This window comes from Tachysurus fulvidraco, chromosome 23 (genome assembly GCF_022655615.1).
Source record: "Tachysurus fulvidraco isolate hzauxx_2018 chromosome 23, HZAU_PFXX_2.0, whole genome shotgun sequence".
NCBI classification, from domain to species: domain Eukaryota; kingdom Metazoa; phylum Chordata; class Actinopteri; order Siluriformes; family Bagridae; genus Tachysurus; species Tachysurus fulvidraco.
Genome location: NC_062540.1, coordinates 5,057,197 through 5,073,290, shown reverse-complemented (window position 1 = coordinate 5,073,290; position 16,094 = coordinate 5,057,197). Strand labels below are relative to the sequence as shown.

The 16,094-nt window shown below is 38.0% G+C and overlaps 2 protein-coding genes across 2 annotated transcripts; both read left to right on the top strand.

The window, feature by feature from the left end:
* Positions 1 to 5,237: 5,237 nt before the first annotated feature.
* ccn5 (cellular communication network factor 5) lies at positions 5,238 to 11,275 on the top strand. Its single transcript, XM_027144586.2, has 5 exons — positions 5,238 to 5,371; positions 5,957 to 6,173; positions 7,630 to 7,878; positions 9,249 to 9,469; positions 9,661 to 11,275. Exons 1-5 carry the CDS (start codon positions 5,303 to 5,305, stop codon positions 9,922 to 9,924), a joined length of 1,020 nt encoding a protein of 339 aa, XP_027000387.1. The 5' UTR covers positions 5,238 to 5,302; the 3' UTR covers positions 9,925 to 11,275.
* Positions 11,276 to 13,399: 2,124 nt separating this feature from the next.
* si:dkey-78k11.9 (P2Y purinoceptor 1) lies at positions 13,400 to 14,650 on the top strand. The gene has a single exon (XM_027144589.2). It carries the CDS (start codon positions 13,533 to 13,535, stop codon positions 14,523 to 14,525), a length of 993 nt encoding a protein of 330 aa, XP_027000390.1. The 5' UTR covers positions 13,400 to 13,532; the 3' UTR covers positions 14,526 to 14,650.
* Positions 14,651 to 16,094: the final 1,444 nt, after the last annotated feature.

Sequence of the window (16,094 nt, the reverse complement as noted above, 5' to 3'; positions counted from 1 at the left end):
TGAAAAATAGAGGGTAAGAGCTGGAAATAACCCACTGACTTCTGGAAAATGGTTGAACGTTTGTGTTCATTCTTATGGTCAAGTCACACCCTTCCCACACACACCAAAAAAAAAAAGGCTTAGGGGTTTTTTTACTGTCTGTAGCAAAGAAGCACTGATTTTTGTTTTGTTTCTTTTCAGGTTACATTTTGAATGATTTTCAAATTACATCATCTGATTCCCTTCACAAGAATGTTTACTTAATTACAATGAGATGAAATATGTTAGGAGAAAGAAGTCTTGTATTTAATAATCCCAGGGAACACACTGGATGAAGTGCCAACCTGTAACAGGGCACAATTGCATACCCATTTACACACTATGGACATTTTAAAGTTCACAGTCAGTCTAAAACGTATGTCTTTGGACTGTTGGAGGAAACCAATGTACTCTGGAGGAGAGTCCAAAAGATCAGGAGAACATCCATGCACACAGGGATGAGGTAGAAATCAAACCCCCAGCTCCGGAGGTGAGAGGAAAACTTATTCATCACTAAGCCACCAAAACTGTAGATGTCCTTAAGTAATTGACACGTTTTGCCAGAAAGTGTTAATGTTGGTGATCTGTTTGTGTCCAAATATTTCCCATCGATCAACATGTTCATGTGTATGAATACATACCTTTCTGTTCATCATTACAAGTACAAAGTCAAGAGAGATCTTATTATTAATATGATTTAATAATCCTTAATGAACTCCCAGAATCTCTGACTTCATATTTTCTATTGAGCTCCCAGAATCCTTTGCTTATTAATGATCAGCTTCTAAAATATCTGACTTCAAAAGTCCCAGAAATCCTGATATAATCCCTATTGAATCTCTGGCTTGAAGATCTGAAGAGCAGTAGAATGGTGTGGTCAAAGGTTGAGAGAGAGAGAGAGAGAGAGAGAGAGAGAGAGAGAGAGAGAGAGAGAGAGAGAGAGAGAGAGAGAGAGAGAGAGAGAGAGAGAGAGAGAGAGAGAGAGAGAGAGAGAGAGAGAGAGAGATCCATATCCTGGTCGAATGCATGTGATGAGTTCTCACCACATAATATTACTGTTATAGTAGGAAATGTTTTTCTGGACTTTATTACAGTAGGTAGCAACCAAAAACTTCTCATTTGTTGCAGTAACACATTTAGGTGTGCAATACTCTACTGAAAATACAGAGATGTTTATAGCTAAATCTCAAATTTCCATTCTTTAGGTGAACAGGAATCGTTTAGGTGTTGCCCTAATAGATAGTAAGATAGTCATGATTGTGTCTATTAAATCTAACAGCAAAAGGGACTTTAGAGAAATGGCTTCAGGTCAAAGAAATGACTTCAACACCAAGACATTAGTTACCAGCGGTGCCATTTAAAAAGTGTGTGCGGGCTTGTGTGTGTGTGTGTGTGTGTGTGTGTGTGTGTGTGTGTGTGTGTGTGTGTGTGTGTGTGTGTGTGTGTGTGTGTATACTGTATGTCTGTCTGTGTGTGTGTATGAGTTTGTGTTTTCATGTTTTAGCATTAGAGGACAAAATGTTATGCATACAGGAACAGACTAAAGAGAAAAGAGAAGAAGGAACAAATGATGAGATCATCCTTGATGGGTTCACCCTAGATGTCTGGCATGAGCTTGTACAAAAATATTCACACCCTATTGACACCCTAAAGCTGTCAATGCAGGTGGGTGTGTAGATGTCTGGGTGTGTGTGTGTGCCATCCTGTAGAGAGCAGGTACCTTTCCATGTCTGCGTCACTAGCTGACCCTTACCCGAGACATCGGTCTTTATCACACATCCAGGGCTTTCCTGTGACGCTTCTGTGGCCTTTTCACATGTCTTAATAGAATGTAAGGAATCCCGGGACTGTTTCCGCTCAGCACAACAGGCTGCCGGTGAAAGCTTGGCAAGTATATTTCACCATATTGGACAAAGTCTTGTCCACATAGCTGTGCACATCTGGGATACAGCTGGGATTAGATGCTTAGACAAAGAATTTCTCCTTATTTAAAAAAAGGGGCTAGAAATCACCTGAAAGGCTTTTATATTTAATTTTGATTAATGCATTTGATCAATCATCTGTAATGCAGCACTGATTTTGCCATTCAACACAACAAATGTATAAGAATGATGAAGAGATACTTCCTCTATGACACAAGCTGAATAATCGTTGCCATGCAGCCCTACCAGATACTTGCCAACCGTTAGACGTCATTAAAAGGCAAATTTTTCCAAAAGCAAATATTTTGGGTTTCATAGACGTTGCTAGATGATGTATTGTACAAATTCCGGCAGATTGACATTGACATTCCATGGAAGTACGTTTCCTCTATTAATCAGAACATATTAGCTGGCTAGCTTCATGCAGCTTTTTAAGGACATAAAAACATTTGGCCTTAACAAGAAATTTCAAGCCTGGGGAGAACACCAGGGGAAGATGATGAAAACTGAGCAACATTACACAGAGAATCAGGAAAGCTGGCATGTGTGCCCTACCACCACCATTAACTTAATCTTTTGCCAAAGGAAGCACAAAGAAGCACAGTGTGCACTGTAAGAATGCAAAAACTCTGAAAGTGATCCTCGCAAAACACTTTCAGACATGCACCCAAGACTCAATGATCACATGGTTTACACTGCAGATATGTTCGGACTTCAACTAACATTTCCGTACCGCTTAAACCCACTGATGTTTTTGGAACCTTATGTAAGTAAAACCCCTTTGGTAAGAAAAAACACATTTGCACCATGTTGTCACATTAGATTTCGCTCTACATATGAAACTGATAAGGGTGTGGAATAGATACAAAAAAAAGACTGGATAGGCATCTGTTTTTAATTCACTCTTCTTATTGACTTTGGTTCACAAGTGTTGCAAATATGAGGATAATCACATTCTTCTTTTCTTCCACGTAATTCGAGAGTCTTGTTTATAATACTTTAGGAGTGAATGAGCTAGTGTCTAGAAAGGACCGACTTGTCTGGTCTTCCATACCGATTAATCAAAATGCTCCTCTTAATCAGAAGGTGTGGGAACTGAGCATCTGGTAGGATGTAAAGTTGATGAAAGAGACACCAGTGATTTACATGGGCCACTGAGCATGTATGCTTAGATCCTAACAACAGGTAGTGTATTTTGTTTAAAATGGTTGTTTTGAAGTTACAGCAAATTCAGACACGCTACTGCCCCGTGTGTGGAGTTTCGATGTTCTCCCTGTGCTTCCTCCCGGTACTCCGTTTTCATCCCCTAGTCCAAAGACATGCATTGTAGGCTGATTGGCATCTGTAAATTGCCCATAGTGTGTGAATGTGTGTGTGTGTGTGTGTGTGTGTGTGTGTGTGTGTGTGTGTGTGTGTGTGTGTGTGTGTGTGTGTGTGTGTGTGTGTGTGTGTGAGAGAGATTGTGTGTGATTGTGCCCTATGAGATGGGTTTGTACCCCATCCAGGGTGTCCTCTGAACTAGGACTGTTCCAATTCCTGATTGTTATACAGCGATGAACCACGTTCTACCATTCCAATAGCTCTCTCCCTGGTGGTGAGGTTGTCTGTACTTGTGATGTCTAACCCTATAAAGCCTAGGTGTGTGGTCAAAAGTGATATAAATAATATTTTTTCTTTGTAACCTTTTGATTCTTGGACTCGAGTCTGTTCTCTGAAGCTTTCTGTAAAGAATTGACTTGGACTTTTCTCAGTTCTCAGGCACTGTCAATGTTGACTTTTCTTTTCAAATAAACGTTTCAAGTTTGACAATCAGTAATTCCTTTTTTCTAGGATTTGATGTTTTTTGTCTTAACTTGCTTTCTTTTTGACTTGATCTTGGCTTGGACTTGACACCTTTAATAATTGGTCATGACTCATCAAGCAGAACTTTTCTTTGGCCTCAGGCTGGCATCATTGTAGATGTGTGTTTTGTGCCTTGAATCATGTGGTGCACTATACTTGTAATTAGCTTTTACAATAAGGTCCAATTATATTCCATAGACGGTTTGCAGGTAAATCATACACACTAAAGTTCTCCAACCCAGTAACAAGCGAAATTAAATGATGTCTGAGTCTGTGTGGCTACTGTGTCTTTGTGGATTTCCTCTGGGTTCTGTGGTTTATTATAATTAATCACACAGCATTAAAAGTGGTTTAAGACAGATTTTTTTCTAAAATTAAATCCACGTTGTTCCACAGCGTATTTTGGTCCATTTGGGCAATATTTATCTAAAACTGTGTCCAGGAGTTGAAATGTATAGGACAAATAATATTTAAACTTCTTGTCCAACATTCTATGGTTTTTTGACAAAATAATGAGTCAAAAGTTCCCTAACATGAGAGGACAAAATGCTTCCCAACGGACAGTCTGCTTTTTGAATTAAGATGACTTAATGCCAAGACTGCCCGGAACAGTAACACTCCACTATTATAGGACATTCCAAACTTGTGAGTTTTGGAAAGTAGAGCAAAATAAACCTGAGAGTTTAAGAGGACCAAAGTTTTGAGACCAGACCACTTTTCTTGAATTTTGCTGTATCTGGCAGACCACGTGGGTCCCATCTGGATTAGCGTAAGGTGAATTTCCTCTGTCTATGTCTATATTTATAACTGTGTTTGCCTGGGCACATAACTTGAACAAAATGTATTTCTGGAAATGGAAGATATCACCGGGAGTTTTTTTGGCATTTCAACATAGTAACTATTCAAGAATGTAATGTCTGAGTCATTTTAGCTTGTTTTACCAACCTGGACATTACTGTAACCTTATTGTATTGCCTGTAAATCCCTAGTATCATATAATGGGAAATCATATGTACAAAATTTGTATTATATTGCTCTTTGTTTTTACTTTCAGTATCTGAAATGATTCCCTTCTGATTTTTAATTTGTTAGCTGTCATAACACCGGCTCAAATTCACATTCCAGAACACTTAGGAATTGCTCCTCACCTAACCATAAGCATTTGTTAAGTACCGGTCCTAAGTAAGATCCTTTGTAGCCCTGCCACCTTATCAGACTCATTTAGCAGGAACGTGTCGTGGCAGCCAAGAACAAATCCCACTGCTGCGCCTGCTTTTGCTTCGCAGCTTGTTTTTCAGTGTTTAAGTGTAGCTGTGAGGAGGAGAGAAGTGGAGAGCGGGACCTGGCCAGCAGGGATGTGGAATTTGAAACATTTTCTGATTACTGGCCAGACACTGTTTACACCACAGACAAGCCGTGACATCAGAAAGGGTAGACCTTATAAAAGGGAGTGTGCTCAGAGCCAGCCAGTGAGCAAACAGCAGAACTTGTAGCTCAGCATACTGCGTTGAGACAGTGGGATGGACAAAACAGTGCAAAGCACACACACTCTGCTGGCACAGGCACTACTGTTGTACCTGTGTTCCCAGGTGAGACGCTCTCTCTCCACCTGATACACTATCTGGGAGATCTGAGGTGTTGAGGTAATTCATTCATGCTGCTTGTTTAACTTTTGCCAGTTCGGTTGGGATTAAACATTGGAAGTTGAGTATGATGGAATCTTGTTTTTCTATGTTTGAGCTTGGATTATAGATATTGATGTTTATTGTTTTTAAAATTTCATCTTTTTTTCAGGTTATTGTTTGCTTCATTTATAGAACTGTATATCAAAGCTGCACCTTTACACTGATCTTTTGTACCAAATCTAGAATCTCTTGGTCGTTTGTAATTGAGTGCATATTTTTATTGTCTCTAGAGCCTGAAAGAGCCTGTTTTTGTTGAGCATATACATTTATTTGGTAAACTAGTTGTAGCCCTTGTTTATTTGGAGAATTGAGCCCATATGGCTGGGCACTTCAGCAATAAACTTTTGAACTGGGCTGTTATGAAGTTTTGTCATTAGTCTTACAAGGACAAATATATGCAAAGAAGTCCTTGGGAATTGTCTAGTTTAAGCTGTGTCACTGAGAAACTCGGTGGATTTGTAGTAAACCATATCCTCGCTTCTACTTTAGGTATTCTGTCAACAGTGCTCCAGGTCGTGCCAGTGTCCCAGCTCTGTACCAACCTGCCCTGATGGCGTTTCTCTCGTTCTGGATGGATGTGGATGCTGCAAAATCTGTGCACGCCAGAAGGGTGAAGCCTGCACTGACATACTTGTGTGTGACAAGCAGAAGGGGCTGGAATGCGACTACAGCGCCAGCTTCCCTGGAGATCCAGGAGAGTGTGACGGTGAGTAGCGAGATTTCCTGCCTTGTGCGGAACACCATGTCTCAGTGTGCATCCAAAACAGGGTTAGTAAACAGAGTTAGGAAGCACAGAGCCAAGGAGGAGGACAAATAGGGCTAGTGTGTGAGGATTTACCTGCACTGGCACCTCCTCAAAAAGTCTTAACAACTTTCTTGCTCTGACTTCCTTTACACTGTTGAGACTGAGAGTGAAACTATATTAGCTTTAAAATCTAATAGCAGAGTAAAAATATTATATTATAAATTATTATTTAAAAAAAATTATTTATTAAAAACTGTATTAATTAAAATAGTAAGTAGGTAGGTCACTTTTTACCTATGGTAGTTTATAAAAATAAAGAAATGTAAAAAATATTCAAATTTCTGCCTGGTATTCTTCCAAGTGCGCTAAATAGATTATAAAAAAAAAAAACTTTATTAAGGAGTATGTGATGTTATTTGTGATATTTTATTGCTTTTATATCACACAATTTGACAATGCTAACAATTTATTTATTAAAGAGTGTCACAATACTTTTTATCCAGTTAGTTATGGCAAGGTAGATCTTTTCATTGCTTACATGTATAATTCACTGAAAGTTAATGAGAGAGAAAAAAGTACCTGTCATGCTTCTGAGAAACTGTAAAACCGTTTCTCTTAGTTTCTGTTCTTTGAAAAAATAAAAGCTGGTTTAAGCTGATTAAGACTCTGTAAAAAAAAGCCATTAATGTCTCTCTACAGAGAACAACAGTATAATCTACAATTACACACATCCATTAATGATGAGTGTCCGTCCCTGTGGCGGCTGAATAACAACTGGTAGTAATGCCAGAGCTGTGCGACAGCAAATTACAGAAACATCACACCTCCTGAGCAATAAGATTTAGAATTAAAAAGCCATGTGGTATAACATTTGATGTAATAAAGGGAATTTTAGATATTTAAATTTCCATACTGGGGTAGAAATGGTGACTAACGTAGTGGTTTGTATATTTACAGGGTTGTGGTATTCAATTCCTGCCACTGTTCTCTGTGTGTGGAGTTTTGCGTCCTCACTGTGTTTTGGGATTTCCCCAGTCTAAAATGATGCATTATAGGCTGATTATCTCTACATTGTCTGTAGTGAATGTGAGTGTTTGATTGTGCCCTGCAATGTGTTGGCACCCTGTCTATGGTGTCCCCTGCCTCATGCCCCATAGGTCCACTGGGATATTCTCCTGGATCCTTACGACCATATGTAGGATAAGCGGTAAAGAAATTGGATGAATGGATTATAGACACACAATGTTCATTTTTGTAAAATAGTTGTCATTGTGCTCATGATTAATACTTAGAAGGTGTTTGTTTCAGTACACGTTCTTATTCAGGAATGTGCGATACACCCTTCAATGCCTTTTGTATGTTTGTCTTTCTTTGCTTGATATTTTGCATTTTGATGTGCCTTGCGTCTGACGCTCAGGTCAAGAAGAGTTGGGTTGTGAGCTGAATGGCATCTCATATGTGGATGGTGAGGTGTTCCAGCCGTCCTGCCGCACCCAGTGCAAATGTGCAGGTGGAGGAGTGACCTGTGTGCCCCTGTGCCCTGAAGATGTCCGCTTGCCCAGCTCAGACTGCCCATATCCTCAAAGGGTCCAAATGCCAGGAAAGTGCTGTAAGGAGTGGGTGTGTGAGACCTCGGACAACAGTGTGCAACAGGATGTTCAAACAGGTGACATCAAATGAGGCAGTTTATTGTCCTTTCATTCATATTTACATATAAAGCCAGGAACAAAATCACCAGCATATGCGTATGCCTGGCCTGCAACAACCTAGCGATGAAGAATAATAGATCATTTTTATACCTTGTACTGTTACCTTGTTACAATGATCGAGTAAGGAATAAGCTGTGATAGGTCATGAGGTTATAGTAAAATAATCAACAGCGTGTGATGCATTGTAGCCCAGTGCAAAGTATGTTCCTGTAATAACTCACCCCAACATGCTTTATTCTTCTTATTCCACAACAAATTACAGTCCCTACCAATCCTTTAGTAAATTACATGTCGTGTTTTTAATCTATTTCTTACATTTATTGTCTGTAAAACAAGTTAGTTTCCAGTATCACTTCATTTATAGCTGCTAGAAAGCAACCTCTGTTTATCTCTGTTTGAAATTACAGAGTAACCACAAATCCCTCCACCCTGAACATTTGTATGTGGAAGGTGGGGTTACATTAGAGCCTGAGCTTTTTTTTATTGTGGGATCTGAAGCATTTACTTCAAAATGTCTTGCCGAGATGGAGCCCAAACAGCAACTGCTTCCAGGAACTTTCCATGATTCAGAACCAGACTCGTGTTTATGCAAGCCAGCAATTAATGTTAAAAACCAGCCATGGAGAGGACATGAGGGGGCTGGCAAAAGTTTTGTTACTATAGACATCTGGAAATTTAAGCAACATCACACAAAACAGCAATGACGCAATTTGCTATTTTCATGCATGCAACGGTAGTGAGATTACACAGTCAAGCACCGCAATATTAGCAAATAAAGAGCTGATTATTATCACTTCGGGTTAAACTTTCCATTTCTCTCTTTTTTTCATCAAATGCTGATAAATATGCATGATAAAATTGTAGAGCTACATTAAACTCTATAATCTACCATCTTAGTATTCAATATTTATCTTGAGTTGTTCAGTAGGCACAACATAAAGAAACAACATGTAAAGTATTTTATGTATTTAAAGAAAATCTTTAAAAATAATAATAATAATAAGTTGTCTAGGCATAAATATCAGGAAATAAAAGCAGAAATTCTGATCTGTTATCTCAGATTCATCTTCTGAATTAAAGCCTAAATTTCTTCAGTGTAGTGCAGAAATGAAAGAATTGGACTTTCTGTTCTAATACGTTCGGATGCCAGTGTACAAGATATACAGTATAGAGAAAATATACAGGATGGAATTGAGCCCCATTCATACAAATTGATCAAGATTTTCTGGTAATTATCTAAAGCTCTGAGATTTGTTGTCCGGGTCTAAAATCTTGCTTTTACTGCATTAGGAGTTGAATAAATCTGATAAATGTATTATGGTTACAGCTTACAATGAAGTCCAACTGTTGCCTGCACTTCCTGGGTACCAAGTGAGCCCCAGCTTTAACTGTATATATCAGAGAACAGAGTGGAGTGCCTGCTCACGTACGTGTGGCCCGGGGATCTCCACACGTGTGAGCAACCAGAACGCGGCCTGTAGATTTGAGCAACAGATGAGACTGTGTATGATCCGACCATGCCAGGCTTTGCCACTTCAAACACCAGTGGTAAGACATGATATATCTAACATCTGTGCTAAAACTTACAAATGCTAAACAAATCTGATGTAGGCAGATTGACAGCTCTAGTTTCTGTTTGTCTGTTCAGAGACAATTGAGAAAGAATCATTAACTTGATACATTACATGCTGCTTGATGTTTTAAGCCTGTAATGCATGTTCTTTTTTTTTCTGCATTAGTGGCCAAGGACGTGCCAGGCGAGCTACAGGCCGAATGTTCCCACAACCCTGTTCCATCAAGGATGCTACAGCACACAATTTTACCGTCCACGTTACTGTGGCCTCTGCACTGACGGTCGATGTTGCACACCATATCTGACCCACACCGTCCCAGTCACCTTCCGCTGCCCAGGGGGCCGCCTCTTACGCCAAGCTGCCATGATAATTAGGTCCTGTGTTTGTCATTACAACTGCCCCAACAGGAAGCTTGGTCAGTTGGAATAGAGACTCTCATGCACTGATTCACACAAAGCCCAGTTTGAAGCCTAGAAAGAATAGCACTTTGCACATACCACAGTATTTTTTTTTATATATTTTTAAATCCTGGGCCACTGGGTCTGTGTTATACAGGAGACTTCTTTCTTGCTTTTCTCCTTGCGAACTCTTTCATCAACTCTGCCAGGGTCCAGCTTTTTTAACAAGCTCCAGCTCAATGGCTTGCACTGACAGCATATTGAGTCTTCTTTAGCCAATGTTTGTTCAGAATTTGCTTTTATTCCAAGCCATTTGGCAAAATTGTCAAAATGGGAAAATTTTCTCTTCTTTTCATCAACACCCTAAATATGGGTGTACTATGTTTTTTGCATTTCCTCCTATCTTTAGTTAGGATCTAAATGAATGCTCCTTGGGTCCAAATTCAGACGTACACACTAATAATATTTCAGAATTGATTTCATATTCTCTGATTCATCTGGATTCCTTTAGATTCTGTAAACTCACTGCTGTGGCACAGTGTAATGGTTAATCAGTCTAATCACTCAGTTCAAATCTATGCTTGTTGGAGACCACATCGTTAGCAGAGCCTTGGCATCTGCTTAATAGCCCCAGTCTCTGATCCCTACTGGTACATTATGTAATTTCATATAACAAGCTTGCAATTACACTTAGATTTCTTGTGGCATTGGTTGAGTAGTGGGCTAGCCTGATTCTTCACTTATAGCCTGTGTATATAAAATCAGTCTTTTTTTAATGTGATCAGAATTTCATACATTTCTGGATTTGATAAGCAAAGAGAAGCCAGATTCAGTTACTCATCTCTCTTAGGGTTATATGATGGCAGCTATTAGTCCTGAGCGCTTACGGCTTCCTATGTAATTTAATTTCAATCACTTGTACATTTTCTATCACTCAATGTTGAACATTTTAGTCAACTTAGATTTTTTTTTACCTCATACAAACACCGGAAAACTTTTCCCCCCCAAAAAATGTAACTTCTATATGTGATTCTAACATATTAATTTTTGTTTTATTGTTTTTTTTTTTAATCACTCATGCCCAGACAGAAAAAGTTATCTTATCTTATGATGGTTTCCTGTGCCTTTCCATTCTTTCTATCAATTCAATTTTAATATTACTAAACCAATGACGATATAAATCTCATTTTAGAGACTTTCATATCCAGGCAGCCACTTGAATAAGTGCTTGTATAACCTTGTAAAGAGACACCAACTGTCGATGTTTCTCATGTAATTTGCTGTACATATTTGTAAATGCACTTATAACAATATATATATATATATGTTGGTTTATAATTTATGTGTCCTCAAAACATTATAGATTGCTTGTCTGAGTCAAATTAATCTTTATATTATTTCTTTCTTCTTGAAACTGTGCGATAAGATCAATGCACAATATAATCATACAAATGTACCAAATCTCATCACGCTACAGACTGCAGTGATGACCTCCTAAACAGCTGTATTCTTTAAGCACCTAATGTAACCTTACTCTGAGAGCTAATCTCTGTTATTAGTGATAACTAACCGTTAAACACGTCCGAATTTGGAAGGAAAGACCAACTTCCCTGAGACGATGAGTGAGTAATGCCTGTGAACGTTACGACGTATTTTTCACAGTTGTTTCACAGACCGTTTTCGTGTGTGAAAAAGAGGTGTTATGAAAACAAGCATTTTCATTGTGTGTGTAAACTGTCATAGTCATATATTTTGGAGTCATACAAATCTCGTATCTGTAAACTGTCGTGGCCGTAGATTTTGGGATCCAACTCCGCAAAATTAAAATTTACACACAAATGCTTTGAATTACGTACGATTATTATTGACAGTGTTTTTATTCCATAGTTATACACCAATCTCAACTCAGCTCGGTTCAATCAGCTTCACGAAGGCTTAGTCAGATGCGTTCAACACTTATAATGCTTGCTGGTTGATAAAGCATGAACCAAAGGTTAAGTACTTATCTGATTGGTCCGTATACTTATCACATAGCTGTCAACAGCCTATGCAAAGGCTAAAAAAAAAAAAAAAAAAAAAATGAACTGAGTACAGTAGTTTGTAGAAATGAAACTAGTTTCTGAGAAAATGTTCAGGTGTTAGTGTACTCACGGGTCAGCGGGGCAGAGAATGAGAAAAGAGTGTTAACTTAGGTGTTGAATTGCAAACGAAACTGAGAAGGGCATACTGTTATTATTTATTACATTAATGTTTTTTATAATAATGGATGATGTGATATGCAAACATCACTTTTTTTTCACTGTCTCTGACATTACAAGAAGTGAAGCTGACTTCCCTATTTCATTTTGAAACCTCATAGATAGATAGATAGATAGATAGATAGATAGATAGATAGATAGATAGATAGATAGATAGATAGATAGATAGATAGATAGATAGATAGATAGATAGATAGATAGATAGATAGTGGAAATTTTAAATACCATGAGTGTTTTATATAAATTGTTATGTGCTTTTACGGTAAATTCTGTGTGTCGGACTAGGGAGAAAGAACAAGAGGTCCTTGTTTCAGCCGTTAACATTGTGAGTGCTAGAAAGATGGTAACTTTAGGGGAGTATAAGTGCATGTGCTCGATAAAAACTGAAAATAGAATGAGACCTTGCTGAGGTGATAACTCAAAGGGATACATCTTCAGTAACCAGGGAGTGCACATGAACACACACACAGAGAAAGAAAGAAAGAAAGAAAGAAAGAAAGAAAGAAAGAAAGAAAGAAAGAAAGAAAGAAAGAAAGGAAGGAAGGAAGGAAGGAAGGAAGGAAGGAAGGAAGGAAGGAAGGAAGGACCAGGTTTATGGACACCTGAGCATAATAAAAATAATAATAGGGATTTGTGTTCATTCAGCCACAAGAGCATTCCATAGGTCAAGGATCTGTGTAAACCAGTCAAGCTCTTCTACACCTACCTTGGTAAACCATGTCTATATTTAGCTTGTTTTGTACACATTGTCATCGTCCTGCTGAAACATGTTTGGTCCTCTTAGTTCCAGTGAATAGAAATTTTCAATACTATAGCATGCCCGACCATACAGTACTATACAAGATATCTGACACAGCTGTGAGCTTCCACAACAAGGAAGGCTTGGGGAACAACCACATTTTGGTGTGACGGTTAGATGTCTGCATATTTTTCTTTCTGTTTTGTATTTGTTCTATACTAGCTTTTAATTACTAGGTTTTGTTTGCAAAAAGGTGGGGATCAGATTTGGAGGGTGAATAGTACTTACTAGATTTTAAGGACCTACCTTCGTATTATATTTTACACATTACATTTGGACTAGCTTTAATGTATTTTTTTTTGTTGTATGGGCGACATTAAAACCCAAGAACAATTCATATTACAGTTGCTAAATAGACTTTTGATTTTGTTTCTTTAGACTGCTGTAAATCACTTTCACATTCATATGTTTGGGTATTTCTTGTAAATGGTATAAAAAAACCTCCTAACCGAGTTTCCTGTCTGGTAAGTTGTCTGTGAGTCAGAAAAAAACACCACAGCATCAACATGCGTTGTAGCTGAGTTCATGTGCAGAGACTTCAGAGCGCGTTCAAGATACGGTTGATTTCTAGAGCTGAAAACAATGGACAATAAAACTGAGAACTCTAGCTGCTGGAACGTTAACTTTGGCTTTCCAGTAGTCTTTTTAACCACTGTATATATAATTGTTTTTATTTTTGGACTTCTTGGTAACTGCTTTGGACTGAAATCTATTGTGACAAACTGGAGGAAGCTGGGAAACATTAAAATCTTTGCTTTAAACTTGTGCATTGCCGATATTTTGTACCTGCTTACCTTGCCGTTTCTGGTGACCTACCAAGTTAAATCACAACTGTGGATCTTTGGAAACCATTTCTGCAAGATTACAAGATTCCTATTCAACGCTAATCTCTATGGGAGTATTGGATTTCTGACATGCATCAGTGTGTACAGATATCTGGGTGTTGTACACACACTGAAGGTGAAAGGCAGGATAAAGGTACGGCACTCTATAGGAATAGCTGCACTTGTCTGGTTCATGGTGTTGCTTCAATGTCTGCCTGATGTCTATTTTGATAAAACAGTCAATTTGAATAAAACTCAATGCTTTGACACGACTACAAACACCAGCATGGAGTCTTACTTGAAGTACAGCATTACACAGACGATTACTGGATTTGTAATCCCTTTGGTGTTGATGGTGTGCTGCTATGGCCACATGGCTGTGATCCTAACCACTAGGAAAGACATCGGAGACACCACGCTGAAGCTGAAGTGCCTCAGGCTGGTAGTGATCCTGGCCATGCTCTTTTTCATGTGCTACATCCCCTTCCACATCTTCAGAAATCTCAACCTGATAACTCGCATCTCAAAAATCAAGTATAATATCTGTAAGACATGGTACCCCAGCGTGTATATAGCGAAACAGATAAGCGATGGACTAGCATGCCTGAACAGTGCCTTAAACCCACTGGTTTATTTCATGAACAGTGATAATCTGCTGAAGAAGTGTTTTCATTTCAGGAAAAAAAAACGGCAAGATCCACGTTTGCCAGACCCAACAATGGAACAAACTAATCTTACATATTTAAAGTGAGTGCTCTTTATGCTGGGGCAATATGTGTTTGTTTTGTTTTGTGCTTTGTTCTGCTTCATTTTAGTGTGACTTAAAATGCACTGAATCTTCATACAAAAATTTCTGCATGAAGTGGTTTATTTTTTTTTAAAAATTCAAACTAGTTAAAAATTATGCTTTTTTTATTCTTTGTCCCTATAAAATGGCATTACTGTAATCTAACAGTAATTAGATTAATCATACCTGTTTCCGTTATTTTAGAAAAAGCTTAGTCAATTGCCTCATTTATTTATTTATTTATTCTTTTTTTTTCTTACAGATAGGTCTGTAATACTATAAATATGTTGTCTAAATGTTTGTAAAAGATCAGCTATTGTCAAATATCATGGTGCTTTTTGAAAGAAAGAACTAATTATTAAGAAAAACAAGTGACGTTTTTACTTTATTAAAAATTTTAACAAAGTTTTTGAAACATTAACATTTTTGAACCTATAAATATACAAAGTCTAAATTTTCAAAAGGCTTAAAGTCTTACAATTGAAATATCACTGATTAAATCAGATATAAAACCTATGACATTTTTTGTGTGTTCTATATGCCGCATTGTTTAAAATGTTTGCTCACCTTTGTTCACCTTTTATGATCCCTGGATATGAATCGCTGTCATTTTATCAATCTGTTTCACACTGACATCAATGTACACCATTCTAAGCTGTATAGAATAGAATAGAATAGAATAGAATAGAATTGAACTGAATACTATATGAGCATATTGGCAGTAAAGACGTTTTCACTGTTTTTGTGAAGAAATAACAGCCAGCATGCGAAATCTTGAAAGATTTGTTTTAGAAGTTTATTTACAACTTTTCGCTTTGACCCCCAGTCATTGTAGAGCCAAACATGGTTGACAGTTCTTTCTGGGTGTACAGACCACATTCTCTCTCTCTCTCTCTCTCTCTCTCTCTCTCTCTCTCTCTCTCTCTCTCTCTCTCTCTCTCTCTCTCTCTCTCTCTCTCTCTCTCCTCTCTCTCTCTCTTTCTCTCCTGTCATTTAGTGAGACACAAGCCAATCACTGGGGTCTGTGAGCTTGTGTATGTGGAAAAAAGTAATCAGCATTTACCCGAGTTTGTTGCTATGCCATTTGACCCAGTAGTGTGTCAAAAGATTGAGATAAACGAAATGTGTCACTCTGTAAAATGTCATTTTCGGAGAAGAAGATTTCATTTATGTCATCATCTAGAGTAACTGAGTGAATGCTTCCTCTGTGATTTCTGCTAAGCACCAAATCCCTCAAACAGAGCTCAGGAAGATCAAGTTATAATAATTATACCATAATCACAAGTCCACTATCACAGTTATTATAGTGCAGAAAGAAGAACCGTGAAAACCTAAACCAAGACCTTGACATGCAAACTTCTTACTAAATACTTCTGAAAAAGGAAGACATGTAGGGTTATGATTGAGCAAATTTCCTTTTTCACTCTGCAATAACTTACACTGCAAAGATGTTTAATAATCAAACACTGCAGTGACATCTGCTGGCTAATCAATGTCTGTCCTTCATTCACTTCATTTATCTGCTGTCCTTTG